The sequence below is a fragment of the Crassostrea angulata genome, chromosome 9, assembly GCF_025612915.1.
Source record: "Crassostrea angulata isolate pt1a10 chromosome 9, ASM2561291v2, whole genome shotgun sequence".
NCBI lineage: Eukaryota > Metazoa > Mollusca > Bivalvia > Ostreida > Ostreidae > Magallana > Magallana angulata.
Genome location: NC_069119.1, coordinates 21,628,051 through 21,649,671, shown reverse-complemented (window position 1 = coordinate 21,649,671; position 21,621 = coordinate 21,628,051). Strand labels below are relative to the sequence as shown.

Here is a 21,621-nt window from a genome sequence, read left to right as displayed (position 1 = left end):
AGTCATTAACGTATATTCAATCAAGAGTGTACGCGTTTGTCAGTTTTGATTGTTTTACACGAATATATTCAACATCAGTTTATATTCGAAGTGCTGTCGAACTGACAAAAACAGTAATGAAAATGTTATACAATTACTACTTTATCATATAACATGTTTTACGGAACACGCATAACTCACTAAACTCACTTCGTACTCACTAAAAAGTTTGTATTCAAATAATGACATAAAATGCAGAGATATGATTGAACCTAAATAATTTTCCGGAAAACGAAGAGAGAGAGAGAGAGAGAGAGAGAGAGAGAGAGAGAGAGAGAGAGAGAGAGAGAGATAACTATATAATATTATATGCTTCTGGTTGCCGATACATATACGATTATATTTCGTATTTCGTAAAAATTTATCGTTACGTTGTCTTTTGTGGTTCTGTTTGTATTTTCAAAGTACAAGTATGTGCAATTCGGCTGAAATGTATTATGGTTATATCTTATGAATATCTACATTATATAGCGTATTTGTCTGTGATAAAAATACGAATCGAGGAGATCATATGCGTTTAGGTGTGATTTAATTTATCATAAAGCCGAACGATTGCTCACCCAGACCTTATTTGATTACTCCATACAAAAAATGGAATACTCAAAGAATGACTCCTTATCTAATTCCTTGAATAAATATAATAATTGATACATATTTAGTTCATTCGTTTTATGCGTTTCTTCAATACATCTACTTTTTAGGTAGAACATTAGCAGTTAGCTGCAGATCTGTAGCTCTCTGGTTGAAAAAATTCGGATAGACAAACCAGAGAGCTACAGTTCCAAGCGTTGTAAAAACCTCCGATTTACGCCGCCGTTTTTGTGTCGCTCGCTTCGGGAATTATATCCGACTTTAAAAGCATTCAACCGCCTAAAAAATTGGATTTATTAATTAAACATATAGTTTACCCTAACTCTGCTAACTTTGTTTTCCTTTCAATGGTTCACAACGGCCATCCTTCGCCTTGGAATGTCATCGTTTTAAAAAACTCGCCTTATGACAACCATGTTTACCTAGTAGCGAGATCTCGGGTGCGTCGATTTACCCAAATGGACCCAAATGAACCCAAATGGCGATTTAAGTGGAAAACAATTATAATAAAATCCTCATAATTTAGGGAAATTTGGAAAAATAAAAGCCGAAGGTCCATAACAATAATTAAAATTATTTTAAAAAGTTGTTTTATTTTTATATAATATATATATTTATATTATTTGAATATAATTACATACATTATATACTTTTACAAATCGAGATAAAATGCTCATCTTTATTTTTCAAAAACAATTTTTAAAGATATACTGAAATAATTTTAATTATTGTTTTGGACCTTCGACTGTTATTTTTCCAAATTTCCCTAAATTATGAGGATTTTATTATAATTGTTTTCCACTTTAATCGCCATTTGGGTTCATTTGGGTCCATTTGGGTAAATCGACGCACCCGAGATCTCGCTACTAGGTAAACATGGTTGTCATAAGGCGAGTTTTTTAAAACGATGACATTCCAAGGCGAAGGATGGCCGTTGTGAACCATTGAAAGGAAAACAAAGTTAGCAAAGTTAGGGTAAACTATGTGTTTAATTAATAAATCCAATTTTTTAGGCGGTTGAATGCTTTTAAAGTCGGATATAATTCCCGAAGCGAGCGACACAAAAACGGCGGCGTAAATCGGAGGTTTTTACAACGCTTGGAACTGTAGCTCTCTGGTTTGTCTATCCGAATTTTTTCAACCAGAGAGCTACAGATCTGCAGCTAATTAGCAGTCTAAATATTTCTCTTAAAAATATGCATTTTTATTTAAGATTCTGAAGCATGTCATCCAAACTTAGACAATACTCGTGTGTAACTATTTTGAACGCATCAAGACTAGTGAACGAAGACCGCTTTCTGAAAATAAGGCTCTTCGGAAGTTTCTGTCCAAACGATTTATGACTGATTTGAGTGAAAGTGACATAGTGTGTAATTAATGCAAGCAACTCTTTTACTATTCCATGAAACAAGAATCTCAAGCCCAGGGACTCCATCCTAAAGTTGACAAAGAAAATATTGCCCCACCGTAAATACGTACGACACTTCCTATCCCGTCTACTGGATATCGGCTGACGCTTGCGCAGTTTATGAAAAGAAATCACGCAAACTTTTTGTCATTTCTGAACAGTCACGGCTTGAGGTGTTTGTACAACTTGGTGTGTTCACGAAAGAAGGTTCCAGATGTTGTCCAATACATATTCATGGAGGACATATGACTTCAGAGGCGTTAAATCACGGCGTGTCGGACAGAATTAGACACTCAACCACTTTCAGTGTTGAATGCATAAGCCATTCTCGACAGTCTCAGAACAGACTCAATTCGTCTAGATTTTGACAATGAGGTCCCACTTACGTCTGAAGATTATTATAATCTGACAAGATTGACGCGGACCCAGTTTGATGATCTTATGGCTACTGTTGATAAAATTAAAACTTAGAAATATAGAAGCATCCGCTCTAGTGTTGCGATTTTGCTAATGAAATTGAGATGTATAATTTACATACATTTATATAGTCACCAAATGAAAAAGACAACTTTTGATATGTGCACTTTTTTTTTTAGGTATATAGAGCCGTTTCTTCAGCCAGACGCTCCCTGATGAAGGACTTTGTACCACACAATTTGGGTTACGGACATATTTCTCGCTACGATGTCATAGCCAAGCATACAAGGCCGTGAGCACAGAGGCTGCCCAGTCTGGCGGAATCTATCCTATCGTTGCTTGTGTTAGACGGGACTTATATATATATATATATATATATATATATATAAGTCATACAAGGCCGTGAGCACAGAGGCTGCCCAGTCTGGCGGAATCTATCCTATCGTTGCTTGTGTTAGACGGGACTTATATATATATATATATATATATATATATATATATAAGTCCCGTCTAACACAAGCAACGATAGGATAGATTCCGCCAGACTGGGCAGCCTCTGTGCTCACGGCCTTGTATGCTTGGCTATGACATGAGTTATGTGTGTTGTATTTCCTGTTATATAAATACTGCATTTGTATTATGAATAATAAGTATTTTTATTATATCTTTTTGAAAAGGTGCGTTGGATGGTGCAGTCAGGACAGTGTCTAATACACAAATTCCATTTAATTTCATTCATAGGGGATTATGTACTCGTCGGTGCCGATATTTTTAACAAATACTGCCCTCCGCTAAGCTTTGGAGCAGCTGAAGATGACTAGGCGATCGCATCCAAAAATTTTTATCTTTCACAAACGGAAATGAGCTACGGGAATACGTGGAGAATGAAAGATGGGACAAAGATCTTCTGTGTGGAAGGAGATGGATGCTGTTGATTTATCCATGGACTTTCCTATTCTTATTGAAGAAGAAATTTGCAACATTACATTAGGAACTTACCAGATGAAAATGCCTAAGGCGTACTCGCACGAACAATTACAGGAAGATGGCGCTTACGACATTCTCACCGCAGAGGATGTGCCAAATATCGTCGGCACAAAGATTCAAAGTCACAACTTTTTAGCCATAAATATTTGTGTTGGATACGCCACTGTAAAGGAGCTATTGTATCCTGTGGGCATGTTCACGAAGCTATCTTAAGACTAAGATATGTCTCAGACATCACTTAGGACACGTCTTAGTCCTAAGTCAATTTCTTGAAGCCGTCCTATTTTAGGACATGTCTTAAAAAATATCTTAACTTTAAGACATCCTAACAGGTGTCTTAACTAGTAAAAATGCCCGTCGCCTATTACAACTACATAAGAAGAAGAAACCCAAACCTACATCGCGAGCGCATATTTCGAGATATCGACAACCCGCTTGATTACCTAGATGACACAGATATCATCTGTAAGTACAGACTGCCCCGTAATATTATAATAGACCTTTGTGGACGCTTCAATCGTGACCTGAGACGACCTACATTGAGGTCACGCCCACTATCCGTATCGCTCCGAGTGATGGTAGCTTTGAGATTTTACGCCACCGGCAGCTTCCAAGCCGTTCTAAGTGATGTGCACAGAATATCCAAACATAGCGTGTCTAGAATAATTAATGATTTTACTGATTGTTTAGTGAGACTTTCTCCTGAGTATGTTAAAATGCCTACCCAAAACGACTCGCAGGCTTCCCAAACACACCTCACAGCCTTATTAGCATAATCGGAACCTTTCTGGTTTTTATATTCACGAAAGAATGAAAAAACCCGAGAAAGTCAAAACTTCGTATATCTCGGGATTTTAACGAGACCAGTCTCATACTCGTGAAAATCGAGAGAGGAGTTTAAATGGAAAAAGTAAGTAAAAGTTTTTGTTTCTTATATTGGCAAGCTTTTAAATTATTTAAAGTTGCAGAACAATTGTTTATTAATGTGAAGTCGAAGTTTGGGGTGATTAGCCTTATCTCGTTATATTTTGTTCAGCATGAAACAGTCTGAACAGCAATCCTCGATTTTGTCAACAATCTAAAACGTGCTAAGGAGTAGTCATTCGTCGGTAAGAACATACTTGCTTCCATTGTTAAACTACTCAAAAACTCTTTTAAAAGCCTACAATGCATTAAGTCTAGTACACATGTCACAAAAATGTCGATAACAAGTTGCTGTCCTTTAAAAAAGGACTACAATACGTGGACCATTTGCATGTGTTTCCAACGAAAACGTGATTTCAAGCCTTAAGATTATCAGAGATTCCACCGACTCTAGCCCTCTGCTTTTAACCATCAAATTTGTATGTTGTTTTGCGTATACATGTATGTATAGCCCTGACTTTTTATCTCAGAATTTAAAGGATTCATACTTCTAAAATAATTATGATCTATCTATGAATGAAAATTGTATGTATAGTATCAGGCATCTGGTGAATTCTACTATTTGCGCACACTTTACGATTCGCACTACTTTGTTACAGCTTTGTGTAAATTAAAAATTTCATATTTTGATGCATTTTTCTTGAGATTTAAACTTTTATAGTGACACAATTATTCAATCATACTTAAATGCTTAAAAAAATTAATCGGGAAGTTCTCTAGCCTCGCCTACTATAAATGTACAGTTAAGTTACATGTGTATTCGGAAAACAACAAAACATTGCAAATAATGCTATTTAATGCATAACATTAACTTATTTCATAATACTGATAGTTTATATCACATGCCAATCATTTCTTTAAAAGGAATACTTTGTTTCTGTACTGTTTACCGACCACTTTACAATTAGGCCCCCCCCCTACAGCGCCTTTGAACTTATGTTTGCATATGGCACGGAATCCCGATCCCGATTCAGATAAACGTGTGCTAGCCTGGTTCCCTGAGCTACCCATTACGCACACGAACCAGGCTAGCACATGCGCAGGCTGAATTTTCCCCATAGCATCCGGTTTAACCTCGCTTATATATTTTCTGCGTGGACCTCAGGGTCCACGCAATTAATGGTCGTTGGTGAAATGTGACTTGAAAGACATGTTTTAGTATGAAATGTGTATGCAGGTGTATTATAGTCAGTTTTTACACATATTGTTACGTAGCATACGTTAAAAAATATTGTATGTTTTTCCTAGAATATTGAGCTTGTGTTAATCATGCTTTCAGTCATTTCCATACAGAAATTCCCCGACACGTACAATGTACACTGTACATGTGGTTTTGATATCTGTATCTTATTCAAACTGTTAACTTTATGTCTTATTTATCTATTAACGATGAGAGTGTTTATGAATCAAGGGTCTGCATTTGTTATGTAAATATAACATTATACAATTGAGAGTATGAGAGAGAGATAGACTCATGAGAGAGAGAGAGAGAGAGTGAGAGAGAGAGTGTAATTACAGTGTACATGTAATTGTTATTGATTGCCTTGCGTCCATGATTGAACCTATATATATATTTCAATAATGCCACATTGCACTAGAAATATTGCTGACAAAGATGTTGAGAGAGATCATGGAGCCTCGGAGAGAGAGAGAGAGAGAGAGAGAGTATAAAAAGCCATAACAAATTTTATAGTTATGTCATTTCCCACTTAATGAGTTGTTATAGCTGTTATCATGGTAATGTTTTGACCATGTTTCAGATATTGCATGTGCCCATAAAAAAGTGTAATTTAGGACACACCCTATTGTTTTGATAATGACAGCATTTAGTTTTGTAATGATAGCTAGTTTATCTTTTTTCTTCTAATCTACAGATTTACCTGCGGCTTCCAGATGATCTGAAGATCAGCAGGCATGTTCACGAAACTTTCCTAAGATATGACCTAAGTGTGTTCCTAAGATATAACTTAGGAAAAAAGTTAGGAACATCCTAAGATCAACTTAGGACACGTCTTAAGATGTAGCTCGACGGTAACTTAGGAACATCTTAAGTTAGGATATCCTAACCTTCTACAACTATTCATATTTTTCATATTTATTCATACAGATCGATTTTGAGAGACTTTTGTGGTGATAAATCATTAAACAGTTTGCCAGAGAAAAGTGTACGTGTCGGTAGTTTACACAATATGCCTTACATATATTCATTTTTTAAAATTTACAATAACTTAATTATATATCAGTGTCCAATAACAATTTAGTTTAAAAAGAAACAAAAAAACCCAAAAAACAAAAACAGAAGAAAAATGCCCCCCTCCCCCCGAAATCCAAATGACTGCTTTGTTTATAAAAAAAATATTTATCAGGACAGAACTGGCTTACAAAGCAAATAAATATTCAAACAACACGTTTGCATTTTTGATAATCTTGTCATTCAAGTTCATGTAATACACAAACACGCGCTTGTCTTAGAATTTAACGTTACATGTAGAATAAACACACGTACAAAGACAACCATTTTCCCTTTAATCTGCAAAATATAGAATACAGGAAAATATTAAATAAGAAATAAGTCATATTATATCTCGAAAATACATAAATACAGTTTATTAGTATTCAACATTACGATTTTTTTTTCAAGATTTCTTTTTCAGCGTGAATTGATAAACATTAGCCGATGTAAATTTACTCTTTAGCCAAGGATATTTGAATTTACAAAAGAATTTAAACTAAAAAATGTATCTCACGTAGTGTACATTGTAAAAATTAAAAATAAGTGAATAATTTTCATTCGCGAAACAGAGACAGTATTTGCGTTAAAAAAATTGTTTAAAGGCAGGCATGTAGCAACGGGGAAGGGGGGGGGGTTGAGAGTTGTGGGTCTCTCTCCGCATAACTTTGATAAGATGAACACACATGATAGAATACATGACTATGCCCCCCCCCCCCCCCCCCCGCCGGATTGGGAGTTTGAGGTTTGTCGGAAATGCGGGAAATGTAGAAAATATTGCTTTATTCTACCGGTCTTAAGAAAAATCTTCACAACAGTCCCAATATCCCCAAAAGAGTGATTTTACAGCCTTAGGACGGTCTTAGGACGAGGTAATTGATATCCTAAAGTTAGGACAAAGTTATGGTGGTTCCTAAATTTAGGAGAGCTTCGAGAAACAGACTTAAGACTAAGACGTATCCTAAGATGTACTTAGGACACACCGTAGTCCTAAGATAGCTTCGTGAACATGCCTGCAGGAATATAGAAAATATTGTCAATTTGATATTGCTGATGATCCAGTCAAGTCTGCTGAAGCCCAGTCATGTAATATACTTACAACTTGTCTTCCATATGTATAGATATATTTGGTTTAAGCTGATTGAAAGCCAAGCAAGGTCATCTAAATAGCTACAATGTCTTGTGTAAAAAGGAAAGGTTTATATGGGCATCTTGTTGCAAATCTGCTTGATTATTTGTATTTTAAGGGGTGGGAACCTCTGAAAGGAATACCAGGAGTTTGAAAATATTATAAACTTTAGGAGATGTGTTTTACACTCTCTGAGTAAATGGGATTTGCAGAAATCCCATGAATTTCTGATGCTGGAAATATGTTTTTCAGATTAGTTTTTGTTATTGACACATTCATATTTTGGTGTACATAGAATGTTGATAGTTGAAACTCATACAGACAATCATATGTTACATAAGTGTTACATAATTTATGACTTTGATCTTTGTTCAATATATTTAATATCTTTCTGTCCACTGGATATCTAAATATCTTTGAAGTTACACAATTATATTTACATTTTCCAGTGTTTTCACCTGTGATAACACTACGTATCGATTCTGTACTCTATAACCCATAATACAAATGATGCCAAATCGAGGCGCCAGCGGGGTTTTCTTATCTTTCATTTAAATATATAATGGTACGATGGCTTAAAATTATATAAATATAAGTAATAAGGAATCATTCTTTGAATATTATGAGATGATAATTTCGGTCGGGGTGTGATCAATTCTATCATAAAGCCCTTCGGGCTTTATTGGATTTGATCACGCCCCGACCGAAATTATCACCTCATAATATTCAAAGAATGATTCCTTATTCCTTATGAAGTTACACATTCATTACATTTATCATGTGTGTGCAGGATTGATTGAGCCAGGTTTCCTGATGTTGTCATATAAGTGATACATTGTACTGCTTTAAAAAGTATATATCACTTGTGACTTACTGATATATTAGTACATATTTCATTTGTAAAATTATTTGACAAATTTAAAGTGTTTTGTAGTACTGAAATGTTTTTAATGGCTTTTAAAATTACTGAAAGTACATGTACATGATGCAACTATCTTTTGACGCTGTATATATAACAAAAAGAAATAACTGTCAGCTGTGTTTAAAATTAGTGACAAAATGATGTAATACATGTATGTACAATATTAGAAAAGATTACATTGTTAGAAATTGCATATTCCATAAATAACTTCATTGAATATATACATGTAAGTATTTGATGAGTGCACAATGTTTGCAAAAATTACATGTAATTCTCTTAACACTTTATGTTTATTCTATTTTAGTTTCCAGACCATGACATTAATGAATATTTCTTGAATGGAATGCATGAGGATTAGAATGGAACCTTATTCTGCCTTTTTACCAACTCACATCTATGGAGCCAAGCACAGAAGAATTTGTTCTATACACATCATTCATAACATTCTTATTTATGTTGCATAACTTTAAATGTTACTGGATGAATTGTGTTCACATAATGAATACCAGCAAACTTTTTATCGAGTGCACTTATTTTGTATTTTTCCTACCCATCCATCTACATATTCATATACATGTAACATTTTTGGAAGCAGCTATTTTTTTTTAATTGGAATATAGCCTTACTATTTTATACAAGTTTTTTTTAAAGGGACTTGGACACAATTTTAGATGAAAATTTTGTTTTCAATTTCTTTATGCATAATGATTTACTTGCACATTTTGAATAATTGACCATAATTTGAATGTTAGAGGTCAAGTTATAAGAGAGATACAGGGGTAAGAATTTATTGTTATGTAAACAAAGCTCGAGTCTTATGTTTGTTTACAAATAATATAAAGTATGAAATTACCACTTCTTTAAGAAAATGATACATAGAAAAGAAGGTAAACTGATTCGATGTGATCATAAATGATATTATTAATAGAAAAAAGCAACATTTGAATGAAACTTACACCAATAAAACACATATGTAAACAATAAGAAGACTCGCGCTTTGTTTACAAAACAAAGAATATTTAATTCTTTATCTTTCTTTTAACACATTTTTTGACTTTCAAATTTTGACAAAGCATTTAAAACACCCATATCAACCATTCTAAATATTGAAAATGGAAATATAAAATTTTGAATTTTAAAGCTCAAATCGTGTCTAAGTCCCTTTAATATACTCTTTTGTATACAAACAGAACAAAAATACCTAGTTACAATGGGAAATGAACATAATATATATAAAAGTGTCTGATAAAAGTATAGGTCTTGTTCATGAACAGAAGAAATTGACAGAAAAATATTCAGTTTTAGCCATGAAATACAAATATTAATATTTTTTAAGAATATTATTTAATCTAAAGAAGTTATAAAAGTTTTTTTCCCCTTTATTCCAATGTTTGGAAACAAATCCAATATATAATTAAAATTGCTGTACAGTATATCCTATTGATTCCTATAATATATCACTTTAGTTTCTTGAACAGCATGTTTATTACTTTTTTTTTCTTAAAATGATGTATACTAGGTCATTAATTTATTTTCATTATATTCAACTAGATACAAATAGACCTTCTGCAACCTTTTCATTGTTTAAATGGTATGGAGTTTTAATTACCTTTCATATGAAAAATGACATCTAAATCTTAAATTGCTGTACATTATATCCTATCCATCTAATGTATCACTTTATTTATGTTGAACTTCGTGTCTATTAGTATTATGATTCTTTTTAGAATGATATATGCAATTTCATTAATTTATTTTTCATTTTAAGAAAATTCATTTTAAAAAAGATCTCTTACAACCTGTGTATTTTTTTTTTCAGTTTACATAACACAGTGTATTAATTGAATGTAGTTGTGTAGATTTATACATGTACCTACAAGCAATATACATTTAATATTCACCAGGTACATGTACCAGCCTACTATATTTGATAAATAAATGTACTTCTTTCATGCCTTTTACTCATTGTTATATGTATTGTTTATAATTAAAATACTTTGAAAACTTTTCTCAATTTATTTATTTTAATAAGATTAAGAAACGGACTATAGTTAATGCACGTTTTCAAGAGTTGTCTCTCTTGGGGACAATAATGAATGCTCCCCAGGGTTCATGACCCTGAATATTGAGTAGGCTGTGAAGTGTGCAAATGTCATAGGTGCAATCGATGGGACCTATATTAGAATAAAATCACCATCTCTTGATGAACACTTGTATGTAAATAGAAAAAACTACCATTCCATTTATGTGCAGGCTGTGTGTGATTCAAAGCTTAGATTCGTGAACATTGTAGCAAAATGGCCAGGCAGCACAAACGACTCTTTCATTCTAGAAAACAGTGCGTTGAAAGATATGTTTGAGAGGGGTGCAATTCCTGAGGGGTGGCTCCTTGGGGACTGGCTATCCCCTGCGGCCTTGGCTGCTCACTCCAGTGCTGAACCCAACAACCAGACCGGAGGAGAGATACAACGCGTCTCACATCAGGACAAGGAATACCGTGGAACGCAGCTTCGGAGTCCTAAAATCAAGATTTAGGTGCCTCGACACAAGTGGAGGATCTCTCTTTTATTCACCCACGAAGGCATGCAGAGTTACGGTGGCTGTTGCAGTTCTGCACAACATGTGTATTAACAATGGAGTCCCCATTCCGGCGGACTGTGTCGATGCCCGTGACAGAGGACGAATTGGGCGCCCCCAGTACATTGGTCCCATCAACGACGGAGTGACAGTGAGAAACAGAATCATCAACGGACGATTTGCTTAAATTTGTACATGTATCTATTTTATCATATTGATATATGTTTTTAATACGCCATTATTCATAAATACATGTATAATAAAATTTGTGAGCAATTTGTATTTATTTTATCTAATTTTATATGAAGCAAAAAAAAGGGGAAAAAAGAAAGAAGGAACGAACACAGAGAGTCAATCTGATGCAAGTATTTATTCAACGTTGGTAAAAGTTACCCCCATGCTGGAGAGGTACACTTGATGTTTTTGTTGTTTGATTAAAAGTTTAGCTCTTTCAATTTCTAGCAGTTCCTTTTGAACGTTCAGTTTTTCCCTTTCAATCTGCACCAATTCTTCTTGGAAACGCAAAATATTTGCTCCATAAGTGTCCTCTGGCTGTTTAACACGAGTGGAGAGTTTACTGCTACGTTATTCCTGCTCTGAAAGTAATAATATTAAAATTATCATATTTACATTTTACATAATGATTCTTCATTGATTTTATTGTATAAGCATTTTTAAAATCAAAATAAATAGTTATATAAACAACGTCGACCTCTTGTTATCTATATATGTTTAATATTACATCTTATTAAAATAATAATTAGATAATTGTTTACACTTACCGTGATCAAGTCTAGGACTCAATGCAGCCTCAACTACCGGTACATCAGCTGATTCGCTCATATTGGATGGACCGGGGTTGCGGTACCAAGTTCTTTCTCCCCTTCAACATCAATACCCCCAGGCATTCCGTCAATGGTCGTGTCCCCAATTATACCTATCACCGACTCCTCAAGAGGCGTCAGATCAGCCGGCGGCGGTCCTCCTCCAGTCTTTTTTAGCTCTCTTCTTTGTTTTGCTGCTTTTTTCTTTGTTTCTGACATGTATGTTGTCCATTTCTTTCGTATCTCATCCACATTCCTGGCATGTCCGGAGGAGTTGCAGGAATTGACTTTTTTCGCAAATTGCCTCCCATACTCGCTTTTTTGTGTTGTTTGTCGTCACCGTCGAAAGTTTCGAAAACAAGACTCCTTTGCATTTCTCCCCTTCTTCGAGAATGATTTGAATTTCAGCCTCAGAAAAGTTAGGATTTCTTTTTCTTGATGACATGGCTATGGTTCACTCGCTTAACATGTATAATGTAATGAATAGGCACTGGACAGAACTGGACGCACGGATGATTTAAGACTGGCGCGAATTAAAACTAATTACCAATATCATTGGCTGATCATAAAAAAACATAAACAAGGACACTTGCTTTTACAAGTCTATGTTGACTGCGGTGTGAACCATTCATTTACATACATTAGCTTTTCTGAAGACAATAACTTACATTTATTGGATTAAAGTCAGATAAAAAATCCAAAAGAACAATAATGTAGTGAATGTTTGACAAGAAATCTCTCTCTCTCTCTCTCTCTCTCTCTCTCTCCTCTCTCTCTCTCTCTCTCTCTCTCTCTCTCTCTCTCTCACACACACACACACACAAGATCGGGTGGGAAAGGGATGGGGAAGAATATGAAGTTCGGGAGTTTTCGTAAAGTTGAAATAGACACACAGGAATCATATATATATATATATATATATATATATATATATATATATATATATATATATATATATATATATAAAAAGCACTGAATAGAATCAACAACACTAGGCATCTTTAAAGTGTCGGATCTAATAAAAAGATACTGAGCCAGTAAACTGATTATAAAAAGCACTAAAAATGGCTAACGACACGAACAATAGAAATTGTCCAATTTGAACAATTTCTATTGTTCGTGTCGTTAGCCATTTTTAGTGCTTTTTATATATATATATATATATATATATATATATATATATATATATATATATATATATATATATATATATATATATATATATATATATATATATATATCATAGGCGTCGGAAGCAAATTGAAAGTGGGGGGGCTAGACTAATCCTCAGAAATATTGAGAAAAAAGTAATTCCCAAAATCATGGAAATCCTAATCCGTGGGGGGGGGGGGGGGGGGGGGGGGGGGAGAGTACCATACATATACTTCCAAAAAAAAAAAAAACATTAAAAATAACTTACCCAAATTTTCTTTTTCCCAAAATCATGAAATTCCTAATCCGTGGGGGGGGGGGGGGGGGGGGGGGGGGTAGTAGTATGCTTCTCAATCTAACTTCTCAATCTTTCAAGGTAAATTTAGGAACAATAATCTTTCCTGCTAGAAAAAGTGGGGGGGGGGGGGGGGGGGGGCTCAGCCCTCTATCATGCTGTGTTTCTAATGGTTAGGTATAACTTTGCAAAAAAAGTGGGGGGGGCTAAGCCCCCTCTAGCCCCCCCGGTTCCGACGCCTATGTGTGTGTATATATATATATATATATATATATATATATATATATATATATATGTGTGTGTGTGTGTGTGTGTGTGTGTGTGTGTGTGTGTGTACATGTATAATTCTTTTCACACCCCCTCCCCCGCTTCGTTACAACGCTTATATACCGTAAATCAATAACGACCAAATGCTCAACACACTCCACAGTTTATATTAAACTTATGTGAAAATATAAATACTTTATTAAGACGATTTTATTTACTCTATTTATGATATATGTGCCTAAAATATGTTTTCTGATTGAAAAAAAAACATTCCAAAGTATAGAACAGTATTTTGTATCATCGTTATAAACTGTTTTTCTTGTAAGGATACATACAAACTGAAATTAAGATGTCTTAAATTAGGACACGTCTGAGATAGCTTCGAGAAACATCCAAAGATATGTCTCAGATTGGTCATAAGATTCGTCTTAAGATATGTCTTATGACATGTCTTAAGACGAATTTTAAGATACTTTCGTGACCATGCCCACTGGTACTGTAAATGCAAGGCTGGATCACGTGTTATCGGTTGCCGCGCGCATATCACACGTGCGGTTTGGTACCTTGCATTTGCACGGCACCAGTCCACATCGGTGAAGGGAGTATGCAAAATCAGTGTGAATCCTGTTATGTTGCTAAAAGTGTTTGAATATTAAGTTTTCCACTGCTATCATTAAATATTTTCTGCTTTTCCTTATCTCATATTTTGTTATGTATAATAAATGAAAATGAACTCAAAGACGAAGTTAAAAAAATACTATCAAACTAATTGAAAATGAAAGTGTTTACTTATTTCTAATAAATAGAGACCTCCTGATGTTAATATATTGAATCTGTCTGTATAGTAAAAGATAAACATATATTTTTCGATATGACGAAATTTTCTTGCTATAACATACGGATAAATGAGTATGCAATGAGAGAGAGAGAGAGAGAGAGAGAGAGAGAGAGAGAGAGAGAGAGATTTCGTACTAAATCCGAGCGTTTTATGCGAGCGTACAATAAGTCTATCTTCTCCTTTTTTTTCCTAGTAATCAAGATAAATTATTCTATATAGCAATAGATACTGATCTATGTAATATTTTGAGCACTATCATTATCATTGATTTAGTAAATTAGTAAACAGCTGTACCTATACGGGTTTCCTCGATCCACTTCACACACTGACAACAAATATGTGAAACGGCTGAATTACTTTGCTGTAGAAGATGCAGTTATTTCTATAAAGGTTATTCTGTCTACTTCCCACTCTTTCGACATATCTCGGGAACACTGTTGCCTGTTTCCACTCCATAAAATTGGGTTATACACTTTTCTACGTGTCGCAGTTGTTATTAAAAAGTTGATACTTTGCATATTTACATTAGGCGTGCATTGCCAATGGAGCGTGTGTGAGAGGTGAATGAGTGAATGTATGAATGAGTTTTGGTTAGTCACGTGAGGATGTTGTTTACGGGTGTATGTTGACTTTGGGTTTATTGTTTACTACTAGATTAAAGCTGACCAATAGAAATTTACGAATGAATTCATCAATATGCATGATTTACTAATTCACTATAAATAACGGAAACCCCGCCAATTCCCCAACCCCACAACTTTTACTTTCACGGTAGATACAGTGAAATGTATCTTTACCTGTTCAAGAAATTCATATATTTTGTAAACCCATAGTTCTTGATACCAGAAATTTAACTGAATAATGATTCAGTCCAGGTTGAAGCTTTATGTACGTTATTATAACGTTTCAAGTGAATAAATCCAATAATAGATATTTCAATCTACTCGAATCTGGCTTCACCTAATTAGCACAAATTCCAGGTTCGGTGAGAAGTGCGTTTTTATACCCCTTATATTTTAGAATTGAATTTATCCTATCAGGGTTAAATTAGTTTCCTTTGCATGATTTCGACAGAATTCGATGCAACAGGTGCCACTTTATTGAATATGACTTATTGTTCACACTGAAGATTAATGATGTACTAAAATGCAGCAGTCGACACTGCTTTTAAATTGTTTTAAAATCGCAGTCTTCCAAGACACATGAAAGATTGCTATTTTTAAAAAATTCAGAGAATTCTTTCATCACAGTCGTCTGCATTATTTATGATTTATTTTGGTTGACTTACACGGACTGATACATTTCAATTGATATTTAATAAAGAAAACATATTTTTGTTTTACTTAAAGTTGAATTAATTCTTTCATTGCAGTTCTCTACATATAGAGACATATATACATCTTTCTCTATATTTTATACAGAAAAAACATTTTGTGTTTACCTAAAGTTCAGAAAATTCCTTCATTGCAATTCCCTGAATTAATTTTAATTGATTTACATGGAATGTTACAATATAAAATGAATATTTTATACAGAAAAACATACTCTGTTTAACTTAAAATTCAGAGACTTCTTTTATTACAATTCCCTGCACGATTTTAATTGATTTTTACGGAATGATACATTACGAAATAAATACTTTATACAGAAAAACATATCGTGTTTTACTTTAAATTCAGCGACTTCTTTTATTACAATTCCCTGAAATAATTTTGATTGAATTACACGGAATGGTACAATATTAAATGAATATTTTATACAGAAAATTAAAATATTTGTGTTTTATGGCATAACTTGAGATTGGTTTTGATTGATGTTTTATATGTATGTTTAAAGGCAATTTGTTCGTGCAATCGACCGTAGCTTTGCAATTTTGTCATCCCTAACATTGTCCAACATTCAGTTTCGTTCAGTTTGATAAGAAAGGCTTATCCTGTCTTCATGACTTGAACTTTAATAACATTTAACATAATTAAATCAACCAAGACGAACCGGAAAAGAATGAATGAACCGGAACCGGAAAAGAAAGACGACAATCATAGATCTAACAATTCCGTTTTGAAATTGAATTATTGTAAATGTATGTGCTTTAGATTCCAAGAAATAAGAATACACCAACCCACCCCTTCCCCCCATTTCTTTCAACTCATTTTCACTGACTTTGACTTCCTTTTACAAGTAGCTAGAGTACAGGTTCATTTAAGTTATATGTGTAAGTATATGCGACTGAGGCCTACATTATTTTCTTATACTTTAAGGGACAATCTGTTACATTGTAAGCTTGTATCCTCTTTTACTTTCTTTGTCAATAATAAAAAAAGAATACAACCCCGGTACATATTCATAACATTTTGGAATGATATTACATTTTGCGTTAATCTCACCAAAATATATTACAACACACAATGTTATCATTACTTATGATCACTCAAAACCTGCCAAAATGTACCATGATAACTACGAATAATACACCAGTAATGAAGACCTTACCGATACTGATACTGGACCAGTATATTTCATTATTTATACCAAATTCGACACAGTTTAAATGTGTGCTGTCTTACATGTACATCATCTCTTCCTATCAACAACATCATACTAAAAGACCATAGAAAACTTTGTACTTTTTCTAGTGTCATTTAAAAATACTCGGGGACCATTTATAAGTGAAATTTTTGCAAACAAACTGTCATTTATCCATATATTTATTTTTAGAATAAATTGATCAAATTAATATTCTACAAATAATTATGCATAAATTAATTATGAACTCTATACACTACTCCATGAGTCAGTTATTGTTATGGCATTGGTCAAGTTGCTGTGTGCATACTATTAAGACAGAATGGTGCGAAACTACTTATATAAAACAATTATTTTTGTAGTTTTCACAGGTTGTAAGAAAATCACGTGTCATTCAGATTCTAAAGAAATGTCCACCGACAATGAGTCTTTACCGTCAACTGACTTTGGTTGTCTGCCTTGGATGATTACGCAAAGATCTTAGAAAGTCGGGTTGTCTGCGTTTAACAAATGTGCCACATTTACAATTTTTTTTTAAAAATATGATTGTCTAATCGGGTGATTATATAATATAACTATTATAGACATCATTGTACTGGATAGGTATATCTGCATGATACTAGTATTTAATAATGCGGTACACTGAGTACATGTAGGTAATGAGGTTCATCTGTTACAGTGCTTTGTCGCTAAGGTTACGTAATCTTTCCGATTGATGTATATTTAATCGTGTGTCCCTCTCTATAGGGGGCAACGAATTTTAGTGCAAAATTTGAAAAAATAAGACTATCGAGTATTTTATGTAACTCTTCTATATAAATGTATTTTTCGATGACAGAGTTTTTCTGTACAATTATTTGTATATTGTTTATAAACATGGCATACTATAATAGAGTTCAGGGACATAACTACCGGATAATATTTTGGTATCCAAGATAAAATTCATGTATCTAGAGGTACTGTGAGCAAGCTGATGCTTACAAATGATACCCCCGCAAAGAAAATATAATAACTCCGGTATTTTTCTTTTGGATGGTGATGGATTCACCATTTTTCTTACAGTGATCTTGAACTTGCAAAATGACTAAAGCTCACGGTCATATTAAAAAAGTTATATAATAGTATATTTTGAAAGACTATAAAGATATCAACTTGTAAAGCTGAAAACTGGCTCATAAACAGGTAGGGTCGTAGACTTGTATTATTTTGATAAAATCAAAGTTATACCACTGCATTTATCTATCTAAGGTGCAAATAACTTTACCGATATTAGGCATACCGCATCAATTTTTTCTTTACATTTTGGTATGAATATTTGAATAAACAATGCTAAAAAAACCCAAATAATTTTAATACATATTGTAGAATGTTACTTTAAACTAGTTGGACCTGAAAACCAAAGGCTGAATTTCATTCGTAGCAATTTGTATTGCTTTTTCGTTTTCTCACTTTTTAAGATTTGAAATCTACGAAATTTGTTAAGTCGTACGTGAAAAAGATCATCAGAAAATTATCTCCCTTGCGCCGAACAGTATTTTAACCAATGAAATAAATGTAAATTTTCACATCATGTATTTTCAACCAATCACAAAGGAGAGGAAGTGAACAACCCGGAGACTGTAAATTATTTCAACTCTTTATACCGTCTTCCAAGGAAGACGGTAATAACAATATGGGATGAGAAAAGTGAGTGTGTGAGAGAGTGATCATTATATCCTGATATAATTTATATACTGTGTACAGCTCAACCTTTGTTCACAAAAAAAAACACCATAAGACCATCTGGCTCCAACCTGGAGTCAAACACCATACTTTACCCTGGGGTCCTGGATTTAACATTTTTGATAAAGGGTTTTATGGTCTTTCTAAATATGCGGTCAGTAACCAAATCTGGTTAAATTTGACAAAAACATAAACTAATTAGAGCTAAAATATATATTTAAACATCTGTTTATTTCATTAATGGAATTGGTGCAATATTCAATGACTCATTGATGTAAATAACAATAGTTTTATAAGCCTAAAAAATTAAATAATGAACACAGTTACAATACATCGGACAATAAATATATTAATCAGATATAGTGTATCTTTATACTTTTTATAGTAGCTATACATCTGAAATATATATATATATATATATATATATATATATATATATATATATATATATATATATATATATATATATATATATATATATGAATACACATATAATAATTACATTGTAAATTCGGACATTTTTCAATGAAACATAACAATATCATAATATACAATTATTTTCTATGGCATTTTCCCATGAAAAACCCTATAAGTTTATCAAGTAAATGAAGTTAAACTTATACGTGTTATGACTGTTTAACACTACCTACCTAAGGAAAGATTGATAAAAGAAATACCAATTTTTATTGAAAAATGATTCTCTATGAATTTCTCATCTTTCTCAATCTTATTGCGAACTCTATCAAACAAACAACACAACAGTTGGGACCCGGTGATGAATTGTTTGATCAATTGAGCCTCAGAGAGAGAGAGAGAGAGAGAGAGAGAGAGAGAGAGAGAGAGAGAGAGAGAGAGAGAGAGAGAGAGAGAGAGAGGGAGAGAGGGAGGGGGAGAGAGAGAGAATAAGAATGCCGCGGATTCATAAGAAAAAAAATGAAATAAATGTTGTAAATATTTTGCAAGGTATAATTCATTGGTATCATTGAGTTCCATGTAAATGAAAATAGGTAATGATTTACTTTTAATCAATATGTTGCCGAGAAAATAGTATAATTACAAGAAAATATTTTGTTTAATGATTTAACAGAAACACAGTTAATTGGACTGATGATTGTAGATAACAGCTTGTGAATATACCGTTCTTCTTACGTCATTATTTTCTTCAAACTGCAATCAAGAACACTATAATTGCTCAGAAGAATCCTACTACAGATTAGCATCACTGTGTATAAGTACAACCAACTAATCAAACTTCCTTTGACGCATGGATATCGATTTCTGGTGAAAAAAAAATGCATATAAGGCTTTTCATTTTCAATTGCTTTCCCAATAAGAGCTGGCGCGCATGCAATCGTTTTAAAAATCTAAAAATCTGATAAAGCAGCTTCTAAAAATTATACTTGAACGTGCGTCTCCAAATTAATGAAATCCACTCATTCTTGATTAAGACAAAAATTACCATTACTGCTACCTGTACAAGAGGCATGCATTGATCGATTCCATTTAACCGATTCAACCAGTATCTGAAAAGTATTTAATAACGAGACGTAGACAATTTTTAAACTGGGGTAAAGATTATGATAAACAGTTGTCAACTCTCCCCGGACAGCTCTAGATACATTACTATGAAATACGTGAGAAATTTTTAATGTTTAAAATAAATGTTGGATGTCGTACTAAAACGTCATTTCCAATGAAACTACTGTGTTTGTTCTTTGAGCATGCGACACTGTGGCCTACACTTCCGATCGTTAAACTGTTGAGATAAATCCGTTTTTTCTTAATTCCATATCAAGAAGACAACACCTATACTTTTCTTTTTCCTAAAATGACAATTACACATTTACACATGTGTAAATCACAGAGAACAATGTGTGGTCGCCATGCTTTCCACTCCCCCACCCCGTGTCGTCATCACTGCCTTGTCAATCATCGTGCTCGTCTCTGGGTTTGTCATCTTTGGTTTTTTGAAACAGTGGCAAAAAATGCTCGCAGAAGGAAACTTTTTCTTGAAAGCTTTACGAACACCTTCGTTCATAAATGCGTACACGAATGGGTTTACACAAGAGTTGGCGTACGACAGCGTGTGAGCAAATATTTTGAACTTAAGTAAAGCGAGGATTTGAGGAAAGTTTGGGTCAAATTTATACCATAAGGTAAAAAATTGAATTGGAAGCCAACACCAAGCGAACAACAGAATGACAATGGCCACCATTCTTGTGACGCGTTTCTTTCTCCGCAGCTGTCCTGCACTTCGAAGGGGAACTGTACCATTCGCATCAGCCTGTGAAGATATAATGCAATTGATTTTAGAACATCAATGCTTTCCTCGAATATACTTTTGATTTAAAAGAATCTCTTTATGTTTGAAAGTTTGAGACAAATTATAAATACTTGGACCCCGATTACATGAAAGTAGATTCAGAATAAATCAGTTAATCAAATCATAACCCCCGTATGTTTATGTTCAATACAACAATTCTGTATAAAGGGTTATTTTCCCCATTTTTTTTCGTTTCGTCCTTCATCATATGCGAAGGGTTTCTCTCCGTCTTGAATTCGCCCAAACAAGGTTTTGTTGAAAGAGAGATAATCTGAGACATTGGAATTCGCCCAGGGTTAAATTCGTCCGCTGACAACGAAAGGGAAAGAAGCGAAAATAAAACGGGGCGAATATTTCCCTGTACAAAGTACTCATTTGGCCATTTTGGGTGTGTCATTTAGTTTCAACAAAAAGCCAATGAACACGCAAGTCATTTAGGTTAACATGGAAAAA

At 33.7% G+C, this 21,621-nt stretch overlaps 1 protein-coding gene, 2 long non-coding RNA genes and 1 pseudogene across 4 annotated transcripts in view; 3 read left to right on the top strand and 1 right to left on the bottom strand.

Moving 5' to 3' along the window:
- The first annotated feature begins 3,145 nt into the window (after positions 1–3,145).
- On the top strand, positions 3,146–6,760 carry LOC128163818 (uncharacterized). The gene is made up of 3 exons (XR_008240866.1): positions 3,146–4,352; positions 4,479–4,551; positions 6,241–6,760. It is a non-coding gene; the product is annotated as an uncharacterized LOC128163818 (long non-coding RNA).
- Positions 6,761–6,798: 38 nt separating this feature from the next.
- On the top strand, positions 6,799–10,582 carry LOC128162425 (uncharacterized). The gene is made up of 2 exons (XR_008240664.1): positions 6,799–7,682; positions 8,952–10,582. It is a non-coding gene; the product is annotated as an uncharacterized LOC128162425 (long non-coding RNA).
- A 119-nt stretch (positions 10,583–10,701) lies between these two features.
- On the top strand, positions 10,702–11,498 carry LOC128162202 (putative nuclease HARBI1; annotated as a pseudogene).
- A 7,820-nt stretch (positions 11,499–19,318) lies between these two features.
- The window catches only part of LOC128164245 (kiSS-1 receptor-like), a 63,595-nt gene continuing 61,292 nt past the window's right edge, over positions 19,319–21,621 (bottom strand). For both annotated transcript variants that reach the window (XM_052828014.1, XM_052828016.1), the window contains one exon: positions 19,319–21,129. In XM_052828014.1, coding sequence (XP_052683974.1) covers positions 20,704–21,129 — 426 coding nt within the window. In that variant the 3' untranslated portion in view covers positions 19,319–20,703. The remainder of the gene's footprint in view (positions 21,130–21,621) is intronic.